Source organism: Tachysurus fulvidraco, chromosome 7 (genome assembly GCF_022655615.1).
Source record: "Tachysurus fulvidraco isolate hzauxx_2018 chromosome 7, HZAU_PFXX_2.0, whole genome shotgun sequence".
NCBI lineage: Eukaryota > Metazoa > Chordata > Actinopteri > Siluriformes > Bagridae > Tachysurus > Tachysurus fulvidraco.
The window spans coordinates 12,156,200-12,174,777 of record NC_062524.1 but is presented as its reverse complement, the minus strand read 5'-3'; the positions used below and the strand labels follow the sequence as shown (position 1 = coordinate 12,174,777).

At 38.1% G+C, this 18,578-nt stretch overlaps 1 protein-coding gene across 3 annotated transcripts; it reads right to left on the bottom strand.

Moving 5' to 3' along the window:
• Positions 1–1,900: 1,900 nt before the first annotated feature.
• Positions 1,901–17,459, bottom strand: usf2 (upstream transcription factor 2, c-fos interacting). Of its 3 annotated transcripts, none has more exons than XR_003440280.2 (11): positions 16,378–17,459; positions 14,728–14,771; positions 14,349–14,464; positions 13,174–13,293; positions 12,873–13,035; positions 11,824–11,911; positions 10,698–10,797; positions 10,371–10,562; positions 3,333–3,427; positions 3,117–3,245; positions 1,901–3,005 (listed from the first exon to the last, which is right to left on the bottom strand). XR_003440280.2 is itself a non-coding variant. In XM_027143966.2 (10 exons), the coding sequence occupies exons 1-10, from the start codon at positions 16,413–16,415 to the stop codon at positions 2,916–2,918; spliced, it is 942 nt and encodes a 313-aa protein (XP_026999767.1). In that variant the 5' UTR covers positions 16,416–17,454; the 3' UTR covers positions 1,901–2,915. The 3 variants fall into 3 exon arrangements, 1 of the variants encoding a protein (XP_026999767.1); XR_003440281.2 differs by having other exon boundaries at positions 10,371–10,429; positions 16,378–17,457; XM_027143966.2 differs by lacking the exon at positions 10,698–10,797 and having other exon boundaries at positions 10,371–10,429; positions 16,378–17,454.
• Positions 17,460–18,578: the final 1,119 nt, after the last annotated feature.

The following is an 18,578-nucleotide window of genomic DNA, read 5'->3' as shown; positions in this document are numbered from 1 at the left end:
ACATACATACATACATACATACATACATACATACATACATACACACTAAACTATATACTGTATATCTTGAATTTTTACTATATTAATTCTCTGTATTTCTCTTTATGTTTACCTTCTGTTCTATGTTTATGTTCTGTAAAGCTGCTTTGAGACAAAGCCCATTGTAAAAAGCACTATACAAATAAACTTGAATTGAATTTTTCCACTGCCATTTTGAATGTTGAATGAATGTGTTCAATAAAGACATGAAAGATCAGAATTTTTCGAGTAATTATTTTAGACACATTGTGTTTAGTGTTAGACTTAGATGAAAATCAGATTTTTTATCATTTTGTTTTAGATGAGAAACTTTCAGTAAATTAAAATTCAACACTGTTTCAAAATTAGGGAATGAAAGTTATGCTTAAATGTCACTCACACCATGAATTGTTGTGATATACAGCCATTGTTTTTGTTTCTTAGACATCATGGTAGTGTGACAGTAGAAATACAAAGTGGGCCGAGTGAGTCACACAACAAAAATAGATTATGCAAATGAGAAGTAGAACCATGTTGCATCTTCTACCAGAACCTTTTTGAAAATGTAGTATGTGGTGCATAGACGAAGGGTTGTGGAATTCCCACTGAGCCGTGTGGACCAATGAAGTGACTAATGTTTTTACATTATCCTCATCAGTCTTGACTTGTAACACTGCCTTTCCTTGCCAACACCCTGAAGCCTGTTCTTGGTTTGTTCCTCCTCGGATCATGCACCAGTACTGACCAGGAGAACCCATAGACCTTCCAGTTTCTGAGAAGCTCTGGTCTAATCATCCACCCACAGTGATCAGGTCTTCACACCTGCTCATTTCTCCCTGATCCAACACATTGACTATGTCTGTTTGCTTACCCTTTAATATATCCCAGACCTTGACAACACTGTTGTTATGATATAACCAACATTATGCTCTCCATATTAAATGTATTGCATCCAATATTTAACAGTTCTAAATTCTGATACAGCAACAAAGTTCAAGAACCAGACAGTCTGAATGAAGGTGGCTTTGAACTGCTGTTGACGTGGTCGGGGTTACTCTCGGGTCTCCATCGTTGAACATGGTTTCAGCCGAAAGGAACTTATACTAAATTTATACTTATACAATTACACCATTTGGCAGACAAAATTTTCCAGAATGACATACATTTTATACAACTGGGAGTTAAGAGTCTTGCTCAGAGCCCCAGCAGGTGCACCTGGGATTCAAACTCACAATCTTCCAATTAGTGGCCCATCACCATAATCACCACATGCACGTCATTCTTAGACTGTTTAAAAGCTCCTGATTACACAACTGCACTAGATTCTATACAGTTAAAGAAATGATATAAAATCACAGAAAACAAACGGCAACATCCAACACAGAGGCCCCCCCCGCCTACAAATTAGTCTGCACTGTAAAGAGTCTATTGCTATAATCTCTCCAGTCGGAATGGCTTCTAGTCAGCACCTTAACAGAAGACAACAGGCTATGCCAAAATAATATGTATATTACTCTCTTCCAAACGGGGGATTTTGGCAAATCTGATGAGAATAGTCTGTTTATTTGCTGTATTTAAGCAAAGAATGTTCTTTGAAAAATTGTGGCAGCAGATAAAAATTTAGAAGCAGACAAAGAAACAAGAAAAAATAAAATAAAAACAGGAAGTGCATTAGCAGAACGTCTTCCGATTTTTTTTTTACACTGGAAAACATTAAAGGTTAAGTCCCAGCAGTGAATTAACTCATGTGACTCAGTGAAGCATGGAAGCGAATAGATGTTGGGACAAATACAGAACAGAATGCTGAAAGCTGCAGAATGGGTGGAGAGGGAAACAAATTGTTCAGACACGTCTAGAAAATAAAAACGAATGAATGAATTAGTTACATTGTGATGTAAACTATGGTTTCCACTAAATTTATTAATCTCTATGTTACCACAGCAAAGCAATATTGCAGTTTTTAAGGCAGGTACAGGTGGGAGAGGTGGTTATTGGGAAGCATTTCCTCCTAATTGAGACCATCATTTCAGTTCTGTTCAGCACATTTATCCTGGGCGTTTGGTTTGGGATACAGTACACGTCTGAATTCTGAGGTCTGCTCAAGCCATTCTCGCTCGTTAATATTTTATGTGGCGACAAAGTGTTTAGAAAACGGATTCAAAGTATGGGACGTCCGGTCAAGCGTTCCTGTCCCACGGTATGTCCTCTGTCAACCCCAAGCTCTTGAAACATCACTTGCTTAATTAAATTCTGAATCATTAATTGCCTGGTACATCTACACCACAACTCGGACTTTTGATATATCTGATGAACAGAATCTTAGAAATTGCTTAAAGCCCTAGACCTTAAATAGACCCAGGAACAAAGGAAAATTTGCTCTAATTAACTGCAAAGCATCTTAAATGTGAAAGACGTGATTGTGTTCATCCCTGTTGTGTACTTCTCTGTGCGCTAATAAATAATGCAGACAAAACAATACAACATTCTGGAGACAGCAGTAATAATTATGAAGAAATACAGGGGGTGGAGGGGGGTGCATTGGGGCAGAGGAAAAACCACCACAAGTTCAAACAAAATGTGATCATGAGGCATTGTTGAGAATTTCAATTCATCATAATTAAAAAAAAAAAAAAAAAAAAAAGACGTTAGTCCGATGCAGGCCGGTTTACGTCACATATTGTGGTGCGTTTCAGTTTGTTGCCACGCCCGTGTAGGTCAAGCTCTGACAGGTGGAACAGTAGATGTGCTTTTTTTTATCTATTGTTCAATAGTTTCTCGGATCATTTCTTCTGTTAATATGAGACAGCCATTATTATTCTATCAGGCTAACAAACATCTGGAGTCTGTGAGGTGATTTTGTAGAGCCGTGTCTATTCCATTCTGCGTGCGACTGTCCGTCACTGCGAAATGGTCTCTCCGCTGATTTCAAGGCCATGCTGTTGGAGTTGGGCTCTGAGCAGTGCGTTGTCGTTCTTCAAGTCTTCAATCTGTAGCAGAACAAAATGGAAACAATAATTATAGGCTAATTATAGGGCTGGGCCTTTTTCTGTGCTGCCTTTGTTAAAAGAAAAGAGGGATTTGTTGTTGGTTGTGATTACCTGCTGTCTTAAGAGCTCGTTATCCACCTGTATTCTCTCCACCTCTTTAAAACTCTCCTGCAGTCTCTGGTTGCTCTGCCTGAGCTCTCTGATGTAATCACACGCTTTGGACAGGATTCCTCCTTTGCTCTGGAAAAGAGACAGAACATTTTTTTTTCGGACTCATACAGAGACTCTTACAGAGCAGGACACTTCCTGACGTGTGTGTTTACATACTGCTCCAGTTTTGGTGTTGTCCATGTTGCAGTCCGGGATGATTTTTGACAGTGTGACTATCCAGTTGTTGATTTTGTCTCTTCTTCTTCTTTCCACTGTAATACAGGTGGATAAAACTAATGGTTAGAAAGTCAAAACTATTCACAAACCGGAGATCCTAGATATTCAGTGGACTAGTAAACAACAGTGTTGCATCCTCGCTGTGTTCACTATGGATTTGCTTGAAGACTGAAAGTTATTTAACTGATATTCTTTTTTTTTTGGTCACTGTGTAATACTTTCGCAGTATTACAGAGATACAAGTTTAATTTGTTCCGTGACCTTGCTCGTATCTCAAATTGCTAGTATCTTAAAGCAATTTTCCCCATTTAAATGAATTGAAATCCCATTAATCCGTTCCAGCTCGCAAAATTCCACTCAAGTTGTTTTGTTTACGTGTTTTGAATATGAAAAATGTACAGTACCTGTATGTATAAATGACAAATATTGTATAAAAAACATACAGTAATAAAAGGGAATGTTAAAAAAATAAACTGGTTTTACTTTACGGAAGATGCGCACGGAGGTTGAGGGAGGAGTAAACAGGTGGAGGAGTTAGGAGGAATTACACTTTCACTTACTTACTCGCTACTGTACACTCTTAATGCTACTGTACACTTAAATGGAACTTAACTAAACTTCCCTAAAATTAACGAACTTAACTGAAATTCTCTTAACTGAACTTAATTGCTACAATTTCTGTTTTCTTTACATTAATTTTGCTTCATTTTCTTCATCGCTTTTCTCTTCACTTGTTTTTGCCTTTTTTGTCACTCTTTCCTCTCTAACATCTGCCGGTCGTTTTAATAAAAACCTGTCCGGTCAGCATATCGGATGCGGTGTAGTCGCACAAGTTAAAATTTTTTAACGGATCCAACGCTCAAAATGGATCCGAAAATTACGGATCCGCAGATGGTCGGCACCTCACGAATGAATGACTTCCATTTTATCGACCGTCGTTTGTTGTGTGCAGTAGAAAGGCGGGTTTAACCGAGTGAGACGCGGGAAGCTGAGGCGGGGGAAACAGAGCACATGTGGTTGTTGGGGATCTTTGTTTCGGCGGCGGCAGCTCGGATGCTCATTTCTCAAAAATTTGCTCGTATCTCTGTACAGGTATCACTGTACTTCAGTTCTCATGCTTAAATCTAGAATATAATGCAATGTTCTGGATGTAGTGAATAAAAGATTCTACATCCACACAAGGCTTTATATTCTCTCTTGCATGTGTGGATGTTGGATTTTAATATTCAAAATATTCTAATTAGGGCTAAAGTAGTGTTAATTTCGTCACCTATTTTTAATTTAGTCTTAGTCTTGTGCCAAATGTCCTTGTTAGTTTTAGTCATATTTAGTCATTCACATATCTTTTTTTGTTAGTCAAGTTTTAGTCGACTAAAGGTCTCGTCATTTTAGTCTAGTTTTAGTCAAACGAAAACTCAAGGTATCTTAGTCAAGTTTTAGTCAACTAAAAGTCTTTTCAATTTGAGTTTTAATCAAAAAATTTTAGTCTTTTTTAAAATAACACATTAATGCTGATTAATGAAAAGCCTAAGATCAAAACTGTAGGTGTATGTATGTATGTGTGTGTATGTGTATATATATATATATATATATATATATATATATATATATATATATATATATATATATATATATATATATATATATATATATATATGGGTAGTTGATGTGACATGGCTTTTTCACTGTCACAGAAGATAAAACAATTTATTTCACATTTTCATAATTTAGAATACTGTAAATGGTTAAACATTTTCTTGTTTTATAAGAATTTGTTGTTTTAATACCCAAGTTATTGTTAGTTTTTTTAGAACTTTGAGCCAAATCTCAAAATTGTCCTATGGTGTGACGGTAGACAACATTATTTCATAAATATTACATTTTATAAATAAAGAAAATAATGTTTAAAAATCTTAATGAACACTCCTGGCATAATTGTGCAAGTGTCTATTTCACTAAGTGGCCATCACTTTTCATATACATACATTTCTAAAAGTGTAGGAATTTCATAAAGTTTGTCACAGAAAAAAATGTCCTTTGGTGTTATGCAAAAACCTAATTTTAATTTGGGCAATATCATGGACAAATACATTTAATTGAAAGACCCCACTCTGGAGACCCTGAAGACTGAATGTGACTGAAGACCCCTATGAAGGCCATGAGAAGTGCACATGGTAAGTATTTCTCTCAGAATTGTTTAAATATTTAACTATGTTTTAAGACCACTGAAGTTGTTAAGTTTTTTGTCCTTTGGTGTGACACCATTCATCTATTCATGATGAAAATGATTCTAATTAGTACTTTCATATAAAATATAATATATAATAATAGTGATATAATAATATCACTTTAAGAAAATAATGTTTTAATAATGTGAACAATTCTGTCTCATTTATTTTGTTATTTAATATAATTTCTTAGTACTTTTTAAATGTCACACCATAGGACACATTTACAGTATTGTTGAGTGAAAAAGTGAAAAAAATATGTGGTCATTGACAAAATGAGTGACCAGTACTATTTTCTGAAACTGCAGTTTTCATACTCCACAAATATATATGTATTTTTTCTTAAAAAGTTATGCTTTCCAAAAAAAAGTACTTTTTCTTGGTCATTTGTCAACTACCCATTATATATATATATATATATATATATATATATATATATATATATATATATATATATATATATATATATATATATATATATAGTAAATTACCAACTTAATGCAAGTTCTACATGGTATTGCACACACCATTATTGATGATATTTGGAGCAATATTACATGTAATTAGGGCCGAGCACCGACTGGTGCGAAGCCCTATTGTTTTTGCTCAGGTTTATTATTAGGGCGAGAGCACTGAATGGTGTGAAGCCCTATTGTTTTTGCTCGGGTTTATTATTTTCTTTCTTTCTTTCTTTCTTTTTTTTTTTTTTTTTTGCACACATTGGCCAATTGAGGTCCCTTAACATGCTCGAAAACTCTTGAAATTTGGCACACACGTCATGTGTCATGAGTCGTGTGACACTAGGCTCGGGCAAAGGCTGGAATACGGGCATGGCAGGGGGGCTCTGTAGCACCCCCTGTAATGCAAAAACAACCATTTGTGCACAGATCGGGCATTTATGTACGCACATGTACGAGAGTTGGTACGCATATAGATCTCATCGACCCGAACAAATTTCACAATCAAACCTATTAGCCCCGCCCAACAGTAAGTCGGCCATTTTGGATGGTTTCAAAAGTGCCTGTGGTGAACTGTTAAATACTCCTCCAAGGGAATTCATGCGATTGACATCAAGGGGGTATAGGGGGTACATGGTGAACATGATGCCAAGACGTTGCACTTGCTAAGTTGCGAAGGGGTTATTGATATCTCAAACAGTGCTGCCATGGCGAGGCGATAAATGTCTAATATCTAAAGCAAAAAATGTCTTATTGTGATGACACGCGGTGTGTATGTCCAGCCAAGGATTCCGATCGCATCGATTTGCTTATTGTGAGTCCCGGGTATAGGGGGTTCATGCAATTGAGACCAGACTTGGCCACGATGACGCAGAGATATTGGAGATGCGAAATTTCAAACAGATTTTTGATATCTCAAACACTTTTGCCATAGCATCGTATCAAATTGACTTTTATTTCAGGCATATTTAAGGCTTTTGGCGTGCTTAGATTAACTTGAAATTTGACATCATATTTGTCGGCTGTTAAGTGTGGACAAAAAGGTCAGACAAAGGTGTGTCTCTTAAGTGGCTCACTAGCGCCCCCGTTTGTCTAAAATGTGGGGTTTCATTTACATACAGTCCACAAATGGGTCAGTAACAACATAAAATAGTCCACTGATATTTACCCACTTGATGCACTTGCCCAACGTGCATTGTTTTCTGGGAGGCACCGTATAGCGATAAAAAAACGTGTGAGGGCCCGCCATCGCTGCTTGCAGCTATATTTGTTAAACTTGATTCCCTTACATATACATTTGCTTTTAAGCCTAATTATTGCTTTTGATTATGATGTGATTGTGACAGGGGAAGAGGTTTCAGGTTGGGGGTAAAGAGTTTTTTCTGTCACCACTTTTGAATAAGAAACAATATCAAGGCTATAAATCTTGTCAAAACTCCGCGAATCACAAAAGTATCAGTGAGAAGTTGAGAACACTCGTTTAAACAGTGCATACACTCGAACTTGACTGCACATCATATTTTTTACTTTATTGATACTGCTTTTAATCGTAATGCAAAGACGGGTCATCGGGACATAAGCGGTCATGTACTGCGCAGCGACAGGAAATATCATTTAACACAAAAAGCTGCCTAGACGGTGGACTTGCACTCAGGATTTTTTAAAATGTATTTATTTATTTTTGAGTGGCGTGTGGACGAATTCTTTCTACGCGCACACTATTTTATTTCTTGATATCAGACCGCTGCTAACTATAACACACCGTTGCCATGAAAAACAGAGTGTTGCAATGGACACCAGGATTCTAACCGTAGAGATGATTTTCTTAAGCGGAAGCAATACAATTGTTCAGCAGTTTCGCGTTGCAGCCACAGGCGTATGAGACCTGTAACGAGCAACAGCGCGAAGCCGCGAACTCGTTCTGAATATTTTAAAGGTGTAACAGCTGATGAAAAAGCAGAGACAAATGTAGACGGAAATGAAGAGAGATTTCATCTTAGTTTTTATTTTATACAAAACATGTCTCGTCTTTTTTCGTCAACAATAATGCATGCTAATTTAGTCTTAGTCAGCGTTTTTGGACAGTGGTGCAGTCTTGTCATCGTCTCGTCTTAGTCATGAAAAAAAAAAGGTTGTTGACGAACATATTTCGTCTCGTCTGACGAAATTAACACTAGTACAAAGTTATGGAATTAAAGTAGATTAGTAATAAATGAATAAATTAGTAGAAAGTATTTACTAATAAATAATATATCTAAACAATCATAACGGTCGTGTCTTTCTTTATATCGGGCTTTGATTTGAAGACTACGGACCGGCTGGTTATTCAGACGTCCTGCTTGTACGGTAGTCAATTTATAGTTATTTATACAATTTACAGACCTGCCAACCTTGGAAAAAAATTTTGAGTAGCAACTTACTGCATCGACGCAGCGCGAGGTCAGGCACATTTGCTGGTCAGTGTTGATTAAGTTCACAAGCTCACTCATCACAAATTTTTCCTATATAAATACTGGCAAATAAAGTAAAATTTGATCTGTGCATAAAACTTAAACTTGAGGCACAACACCGGTCAAGAACTTCTGAGGGGCATATACTCGCTTCTTTTTAGATTTGCTTCCCTCTCCCTCTCTGTCAGTATCCTCATCTGACATCATGTGTATTACTAACTGCAAGGCACACACAACACACATCATCATCCTCATGTTTTTCATAATAGGTTTCCACGCGCATTTGCGTGAAAACACTTTGTACATTATTAATATATTTTAAGGCACAAATGGCATGTAAGAAGATTTGCAAAATGTACAATAACAATACTTGGCTGCTACCAAAATAAAGAGTATAACGTTGTGTAACGTAATGTGCATGATAATTTGTGTATAATATCTGCATACTTTTTTAACAACTCTTTATGTATTGCCATAAATTAGATCTAATGAACTAAACAGTAACTTCATATCCGACAACACGTGTTAATTTTCTCAGCAATAATGCAAGACTCTAGACTTCACTATGGTTTTGACTGGCTGATCATATAATACCTCCCTCACCATTTCTACTTTTATTTCCCTGCTTCTCACAAAAAAATTTGATGTCCATCAGATGTGATCTACAGGAGCCAGTAACAATCGAGTCAGAATACGATTGATATTTAAAAATGACATTAGTTTCGCCATGTTATAGCATGACTATGTGCTATAAAAGGGATACACAGACGCTCGCGGATATTGATTTCTGCGTGCTCGCGCCAGTTTGTCTTGTCTGTTAAAGTACGACGGCAATGCGTTTACAGGCATGACTTACGTTTCCTATATAAATACTGCCAAATAAAGTAAAACTTGATCTGTGCATAAAACTTAAACTTGAGGCACAACACCGGACACTTGGGCACATGCCCCAGTAAAGGAGTCTAACGACGCCTGTGGTTCGGCAGGATTATTAAAATGGATGAAATTCACAATTCTGGCCATTTAACTTTGAAACGTTAAGTCCTCACTTGTAAAAAACAGTCACTGTAAGAAAAATTGAAGACGTACAGAGACAGATGAAAACCACATTCGTTTGACGGCTCTCCGCTTGTAGCGTTGAAGAGTTTTAAACTGGCGCTATGATTGGTCGAATTATTATTTTCCCAGGTTGCTGCCCAATGCGGTTACACCCATAGGCGCATTGCCTGGTGCGCAAATGCACAGACAGTTGAACTCAAAGGCATCAATGGTTTTTTTACAATGTGTACTTTGAAGTGACAAATAGTAGCGTACTTTGATGTCTAAATGCGTATCTGCTACACAAAATGCGTAAAGGTTGGCAGGTCTGGATTTATAGGGTCTTTTAAGAGTCCAATAACAAAATAACATCTTTCTCTACATCATCTGGGTTAGAATAATTCAGCCGGGTTTCGTTGTCTGATAAGTTGACGTGCGTAAAGCCAAAGCTCGGAACGTGTCTGCATTCTGCTCCTAATGTACTTATGGAAAAATGACATTAGTTTATGACGGGAAAGGTTTAATCAGTTTGGCCAGCTTCCATGTCAGCCTGTTCCTTATCACCTTAGGTAAACGTCACTTGCGCCATTTAAACAGTAGCCTCATCACCGTCTCTTCATGGCCATGATCACTGTTTGCTCTTAAATCGTGAGGAAATGATCGGTGGGTAATCCGGCGCACGCCACACAACATTTGTTAATCTGGTTGTGTGCAGTAACATAGCTGAGAGGAAATTTGTTTATGATTCGTTAAAGTGAGTACGTGGTGTAGGTAAAGCAGTTTCGTTTTCTTCTTTGCACTTACCTTCGTTGTGCTGCGCTCTCCTCCTCTCGTCCCGCGGTGCTCTTGGGCCGTCCATCTTCCTGTTTTTGGACAGAGGAGGAAATGAAATGCAGATGAAGGAGTTGGATGTAGCTGTAAAACAGTAAAACTCCACAAGGAAAACTCAAAACCAGCTGAAGACGCTTGATATGATGTCATTCTGTGCAGAGAATCCTAAATAGGCAGAGAGCAAGAAAATATGTTTTTGTATACATCGGAGTTCGACTGTAGAAAGGTTTGGATTTAAAAGCAAACAGACGTCTGTATGTTTATGGAGAAGTGTATATGCTTATAACGAGTCTTATTCACCGTATTCACTGGACACGTAAGGCTGGTCTGCGGTCCAGTGCACGATGTGTTGTGTTGCCTAAATGCCCTTTTCTTCTGCACTTCACTTGACTCGTTTTTACTTCAAAAAATATAGAATTTTGCCATTTATATGATTTTTGAGCTTACACAGAAAGTAATAATATTTTTAATAGTAATATTAAAAAAGAAAACAAAAGAAAGAAAAAAGAAAAAAAATGCTCCTGGACCTTTTATTATATCTAGGATCTATTTAGTTTTAACAGAATGTGAGGTACTTTATTATGATTGAGGTCTCGACATTAATGACAGACGTGAAGATATTATGGTGCACTTTTTTCTAACACGTTTCTGTTCCTATAACAACAGCTGATCTGATTTACAGGAAGGACAAAGCCACATAATCTATAGCTAATTATAAAGAGATTAAAAAACATGTTCAGGAGAGATTTCTAGAACGTTATGGAGATTAATTCCTGTTATTCGTTAGTCTTTCCCCTCGGCGGGATGTTTTTTTCTTTTCTCTGAAGACAAAACAAACACAATGTGTCACGTCAGATAACAGGAGTCTCTCTTCATGGTATCATGACCTGATGAAATTCTTCTCCTTCTGTTAAAATAACAGTGCACGATGTGTTGTTAACTTGTTATGTGTTTGTTAATAATGATGTGTTTGTTAATATATTATAAATTGCTATAAGAGGAACTTGTTTATCTGCTTATGTGTTTTATTTTAGCCGAATCTTTCTGCAGCACTAATGCTGCTTCCTTCCAGTGATTGTGGTTAATAATGAAGCTGACAATTTCATCAAAGTGTTTTATTAGTTGTTATTTCCTGCAGTATCTGCTACAGCTCATGTGTACAGCAGGGTCAGAGACTGGGCAAAAACTGTGATAGGGCTGTGTTTTAATCTCTCACACACCTAATACTGTCTTATTGGACCGAAGTCCTGTTCTCTAGGTAATATTTTTGTGTTTAAACAACAGTAAGAATTTGTACTTTTCTTTAATATCTAGAAGCTAGAAGCAAATAATTTTCATGAATGAAACGTTGAAACTATGTACGCTTTCAGTGGAAAGATACAGAAGTCTTCCAGTCTGTGAGACAGAGGGTGAGGATGTTACTCACGTGGAATAAGTGTGTGTTCGAGGGGCGATGGTCCGCGGCGTGCCTGTTTGTAACACATCTGGAGGGCTCATCATCACATAAAACTGACCTGGATACAGACGGAAAAGGGAAACTGTTCGAACCTTATATTTATGTTACAGTAAAGAGTCGGTTACATTTTTTTATATACTGGCATGAGTGAGTGTGTGTGTGAGTGAGTGAGTGTGTGTGTGTGTGTGAGTGAGTGAGTAAGTGTGTGTGAGTGAGTGAGTAAGTGTGTGTGAGTGAGTGCGTGCGTGTGTGTGCGAGTGAGTGTGTGTGAGAGTGAGTGTGTATGTGTTTGTGAGAGTGAGTGTAAGTGTGTGTGTGAGAGTATGTAAGTGAGTGTGAGTGAGTATGTAAGTGTGTGTGAGAGTGAGTGAGTATGTAAGTGTGTGTGAGTGTGAGAGTGAGTGTGTAAGTGTGTGTGAGAGTGAGTGTGTATGTAAGTGTGTGTGAGAGTGAGTGTGTAAGCGTGCGTGTGTAAGTGAGTATGTAAGTGAGTGTGAGACTGAGTGTGTGTAAGTGTGTGAGTGTGTATGTGTGTGTGAGAGAGTGAGTGTGTGTGTGTGTGTAAGTGTGTGAGTATTTTGTTTTGTGAGAAATGTTTTATATGTTTGCTCCTCTGCATTCGATACTAAAGCAAAAGAAAAACCCTTAAATAAAAAACAAAGGAACAAAACTTCTGCAAAGGATATTTAAAGGATATTTAACTACAACATGCAAAAAACAACAAAAAAAGTTTCTAAAGAAAAACATGCAACAGAGGGATCACATCTGCTGGAGGGATCAAACACCTGCTGTATCAGGGGATAACAGATCTGGTGCATCAGTGTTATTCACTTTAATTTGCTTTCATGCTAAATCTATAAAAGGTAAAATAACACTGTTTATGTTCATTAAAAAAACACTGCTTTGCTTGGCCAGCATTACAGTCAAAGCCTGGTCTGATTCTACATCACTGGAGAGTTGTGAACTGAAACAAACTCAGGCGTAAGGGAGAATCTGAGCCACGGATTTTGTGAACGAACCTGCTGCTGGTGCAAGAGTCGCATCAGCAGCTGCCTGCACTGAAACTGCTGTCGCTGTACCGTCGCTGACCGTTGCAGCCGGGAAGTAGGCGAAACGTGTCTCACCCCCGACCGTCTCACCTGCCGGACTCCCTCCGTTACTGAAAGGGTTCTGGATAACAGCCTTATGAAAAACATGCAAAAGAAAAAGAAAGTGTTAAGCCTCACATGCATACACATGCAAAAGAATAGCAGAAACTGTTGGATAATAGAATAAAAAAATATCAGATGACCCCCATCTCCCCATCCACATACACACTACCTGTGCAACCGCCTGCTGGGCTCCAGCAAAGGCGGCAGTGGATACGACACTGACCGCAGCTCCTCCATCTCCAGCTGCTTCCAACTGGTCTTCTGTTACCTGGACGACACGATATGTCACCTACAGAGGACATACAAACAAAATAAATCAATACAAACTGTTCAGATGTCATTAAGAACCTCATAACTACTTTTAGGGCATGAACAGTACAGCGTATGTGACCTAAAGTACAACAGCTGGACAAATAGCATCATAGCATCCTCAGGACCATTGCTTGTGCTACATAAGCACATCACTTCTAAGGACTACTGAACCGTTCTGGACGACAGTGTACAACCAATGGTACAAACAAGATGGTAATGCACCAATACACACAGTAAGACTGGTGACAGAGAGAAGCTGAACATCTGCCATGGCCTGCACCATCATCACATACAGTCGTATGCAAAAGTTTAGGAACCCCTGACAATTTCCATGATTTTCGTTTATAAATATTTGGGTGTTTGGATCAGCAATTTCATTTTGATCTATCAAATAACTGAAGGACACAGTAATATTTCAGTAGTGAAATGAGGTTTATTGGATTCACAGAAAATGCTCAATATGCAACAGAACAAAATTAGACAGGTGCATAAATTTTGGCAACCCAACAGAAAAATCACCAGTATTTAGTAGAGCCTCCTTTAGCAGAAATAACAGCCTCTAGACACTTCCTATAGCCTGGAAAATAAATGTTGGTGTTTTGTGATATAAACACATCTTTTAAGTTTTTCTATTATTGTCATGTTATGGGCTCTAAAACATCAAAATCAAGCAGGACCATAAGCACATAGATTCATTAGTGAGGCTCAAGGTCATTTTCTACACCTCCTGAAGATGTGTGAAAATCACTATGAAAAGATTTCAGTGTGAAACTCAACAGTTTAAAAACGCTGAAGATAAGAAGGTCCGATAAGGAAGTTAAACGTTAAGTGATAAGAGGTAAAACTTTCAGCCTACATAGATAATTAATGGCAGTTTGTCTCATCTCTGATCTACAAGGGAAATAAAGAATAGTCTGAATGCTTACAAAAGATTAAAGGGACGTGAAGATCTACCCCATGGTTTGACCCGACCCCGTCCTCACCCCTATAAATCTCACTCCTCCCACTAAAGGAGTCAAAAGTCATGCTGACCTGCCCACTGCTGTTTTCTGTGCGGAACTGGTACTGGACATTGTCGGCAAATACAGCGGCTTGCTGGGTGCTCGCTATGGTAACCGCCGTTGATTCCTCCGCCCCTACTCCTTCTCCTGAGACACACACACACACATCTTTAAAATAGTGCATGTGATTTCTGAAACCCTTAATGAACATACAAGCAAATAAATACGACTGAAATAAATCAAATAGACAATTAAATATTAATGAATCTTTATATTCTACAGCTCATCACCTTTAGGCTCTAATAACGCCTGAGCAGTGTTCACACGTGTGTCGTGTACATTGCTACCGGTTGTATGAGCACCGAGAAGTGATAAACATCATGTCAGTTACAGGAATAAACAAGGCTTACCTTCCTGCAACTGAACAACCTCCTCAGTTTCCTGTTTCTCGTGACTGAAACCAAACAGACAAGAGAAAGGGGGATGTAAGGAGGATTATTTTGTAGAATAGCACCACGGTATCTATTACCATATCAGGTCAAGTCACTTTTATTGTCACATCACCACAGCACATGTGCCTTGGTGAGTGAAATTCTTAGAAGCAAACTCCAGAAACTGCAGAACAATTATACAGATAATGAGTTGACATGTGAAAATGTAGTCAGTACAATATGAGTGAACAATATACACAATTAACATACAGATAATGAAATATAAATATAAACTATACAACATATTTAAATCCTTAACAACAACAAAAAGTATGATAACTCAACATCCTCGAAGAACATTAACACTATAAACATTAAATAAAAAAATAAATAAAAAAACAAATAAAAAAGCTAGTTTATACCGTGATACTAATTTCACAAGCGCATCACAACTTACTGAAAGAAATTGTAAAAGAATTTTTAGATAATAATTAATAACAAATAACGTACGTCACACATTAACAATTAATAATGAATTTTAACAAATATATAAGCAAAGCCCAGGGCAAAGATTTGCTCATTTCAGGAAGAAGCCAGCAATCTAGTGATTACATTTACAGCAGACGCCAATATCCAGTGCGACATATACAAGTGCACAAGTCTCTCTCATTGGATACATTAACTCTGGTTCACTTGGTTACATACTTGAGATACCATGAGTTTAAAACATTGTTCAAAGTTACAATGAAATGGTTTCATATATGCATATACATACATACACACACACACACACACACATGCAAAAAAATAAGGAAAGAAGTGCTAGTTGAAGTTTTTCCTGAATAAATAGGTTATCAACTGATTATTATGATGCAGTAATATAATGTGTAAATAACTTCAAAACTTGTGGTGTGATAGAGATCATGGGATGGTGTTGGCTTCTGTACCAAGAGTACAACAACCACTGTGTGTAATGTGTGTGCATGTAATGTGTGTGTAATATTTAAGACCATAGATGAACACATTCTTTAATTTCTTCACTGGACAAAAACTGGCGTCTGGTAAGATTTAAAATAAAGATAATATATATTTAATAAAAGCTAAAAATAATAATGTTTAATCCCCCCCAATTATTATTTAGCTACACAATAATCTAAAGCCCCCCCCCAAAAAAAATACCGTCATTTGTAAAAAAAAAAAAAAAAAAAAAAAAGATGCAAAAATGTCCCAGTAAATCATATTTAAAGTATAAAGGAGCAAGAAGTGCCAAGTTAATCATGAAGAATAGTAGAGTACGACACCAAAATAAACCAGCTAGCTCAGTCTAAATTAGCCAGCTAGATAAAGTGTGAATAAATAATGTTTGGTTTAAAAGACAACAATAATAACAACGAGGCAAACTTCCACTAAGATAAAGATGAAACTAATGTAATTTTAATGTAACCGAAGCATGCAGCAAACTGAACAAACAAAGATGTGAGGGGGGGAGAAACAGACAAAATAAAATAAACCGAGTTTGTTTGTTGGACGACAAACAAAAGCTAACGTTAGAAAATGGCTGCCTTTGGGCCCACAAGCCGTTTAAGAGCAGGGACGTCTCGCGCACAGCGGTGTCGGGCGCGCGCTCACCTCGTCTGAGCGTCCAGGCTCTGTTCGAGCATATCCATGAAGGTGAGCGATTCTCTCTCTCTCTCTTTTTTTTAAACGCGATATTCGGCAACACTTGAAACGCGGAGACGGCGGCGCTGATCACGGGGACAAACACGAGGGTCATGTGAGAGAGACAAGTCCGGGACACGTGAGCCGCAGCCTGCGCGAGGAGACAAAATGGAGGACGCTTGGAAACGACACCGAGCTCTCTGTGTGTCTCTGCGCTCGCGCACTCCTTGTTGTTGGTTTTTTTTTTCTTCTTCTTCGTCCGCGGACCGGATTACACCTTTCTGTTAGGACCTGGAACTATTAAACCTGCCGTTGTTTTTGTCTTATTTAAACGGATTTTTTTTTTTTTTTTTACCGCCGGGTTGTTATGTGGTGAAAAACGCTTTATCCTCCTCTCTGAGCGTTTGTGTGTTTTCCCCCCCTGCTTTGTTATTTTCCGGTTGTTACGTGACTTTGTTCAGCTCCGAGGCGGATAACGCTGACGTATCCATCCGCGGGTCTCAGACAGGTTTATGGCGCTCATGCGCTTTCAAAGATACGGAGAGGAGCTTTTTGTGTCGTTTGGGTGTTTTATAAACAACAGAATTAAACGTTTCGAAGCAAATGATCAGTAAAGTAAAGTGGATAATTATGCTGTAACGCGTGTGTGTGTGTGCGTGCGCGCGCTGTAGTTTTTCTTCACACATGTCAGATAAGTGTTTGTTGTTGTTATTAAACCTGATTAAACCTTACATAGACGGATTGGTGTGAACAGTAAAACCGCGCTAATCCGACAGCCGCTTTACTACCAACGTGAACCGTTTTTTTTTTCTCCTCAGGTGACCAGAGTGATCCAATCCGGGTTTTCAAGCAAACCACATGACATGGTGGATATGACAGACTGCCCTCCCACCTCTCTCACCTCAGTATTTTTGCACATGCAATATTGTTTGAACATAAAGAATTTACACTGGTCAGTGCTTTTTCTGTGTATTGTCTTTTTTTGTATTGTCTTGTAATTTCTGTCTTGTTTGTCTTGTCCTGCACAGTTTGCACCAGGTTACACAGATGCACTTTATGTATCTAGGACTAACTTACTAAGTCCTTAGCTCTGTCTTTGTTTTATGTAACACCATGATCCTGGAGAAATGTTGTCTCATTCCACTTTGTACTGCAACAGCTATATATGGTTGAAATGACAATAAAAGATTCTTGGCACTTGACTTGATTAAGATGACTTGGTGAGCTCACATTCAAATGCTTTCAGATCTATCCACAATTAAATCTTGTTAGTTCAACCATAACATTGCCAGCAGGTTTGTTCCTCATTTCTTAGCTTTCCACATATATGCGAACCATTCAAACAATCTTCTAATTTCATATTGGGGTTGGAATTGAAAGCGTATTGTATTTTAGCTGTTTTAAGAACGTCCCTAAAAAAAATTCTGGATATGCTAACAAATGAATCGGTACATTGCCTGCAGATCTATAAGAAGCCAAAATGTGATTAGTGACTATTTTAACGATACCCTCAATGTTCTCAACAAAAATGCTTTTATTAATGTTTGCCCAATTGTTACTGTCAGTTAAAATAGGCATAAATAATATAGCATTCGGCATCAGTTCAGGCAGGCCGCATAGTCAAGCTTGGCTATCAGCTGATTGTCAAAATGTCTAACCCATATCTAGCCCATCAGCTGATTTGATTCCTAAGCGCTCAATTGGTCCCTTTTAAACAGAGCGCCGTATTTAAATGCATTTTCAGTCTGTCTGCTTGGCTGTTTCCTCGGCATTGCTGCAACTGCGATTTAAACTCGGCGGCTATTCAGAGTTTACACCGCAAGCTATCCCCTTTTGTGTTGTTGCAATATGGAACTATAAGCGGTCGTGATTACTATTAGTATACTCGAGCCGAAAGGGAAGTTTGAATATGCTTTAAACTTACGGTTAATCGGTATAGCATGTTCGTGTATAATGGTGCGTTTGTTGATCCGGAAGCAACCTTAGGGCTGGCGTGTTATACAGTCTGTTATGCTACGCTACTTTATGGTATGCTTTGCTATGCTATGTTATGCCAAGGCTGCCAACTCTCACGCATTCAGCGTGAGGCTCACACAATTGACCAGATTCTCACCCTCTCACGCCACACTCCCATATTCTCACGCAGACTTGTGGAGCAGTGAGGGGAAAAA

Coding starts and splice junctions, on each gene's coding strand:
- usf2 (XM_027143966.2), bottom strand. CDS start 16,415: ATGGATATGCTCGAACAGAGCCTGGACGCTCAGACGAG. Junction 14,772..16,377: donor AGCCTGGACGCTCAGACGAG/GTGAGCGCGCGC, acceptor GTTTGGTTTCAG/TCACGAGAAACAGGAAACTG. Junction 14,465..14,727: donor GGTTGTTCAGTTGCAGGAAG/GTAAGCCTTGTT, acceptor TGTGTGTCTCAG/GAGAAGGAGTAGGGGCGGAG.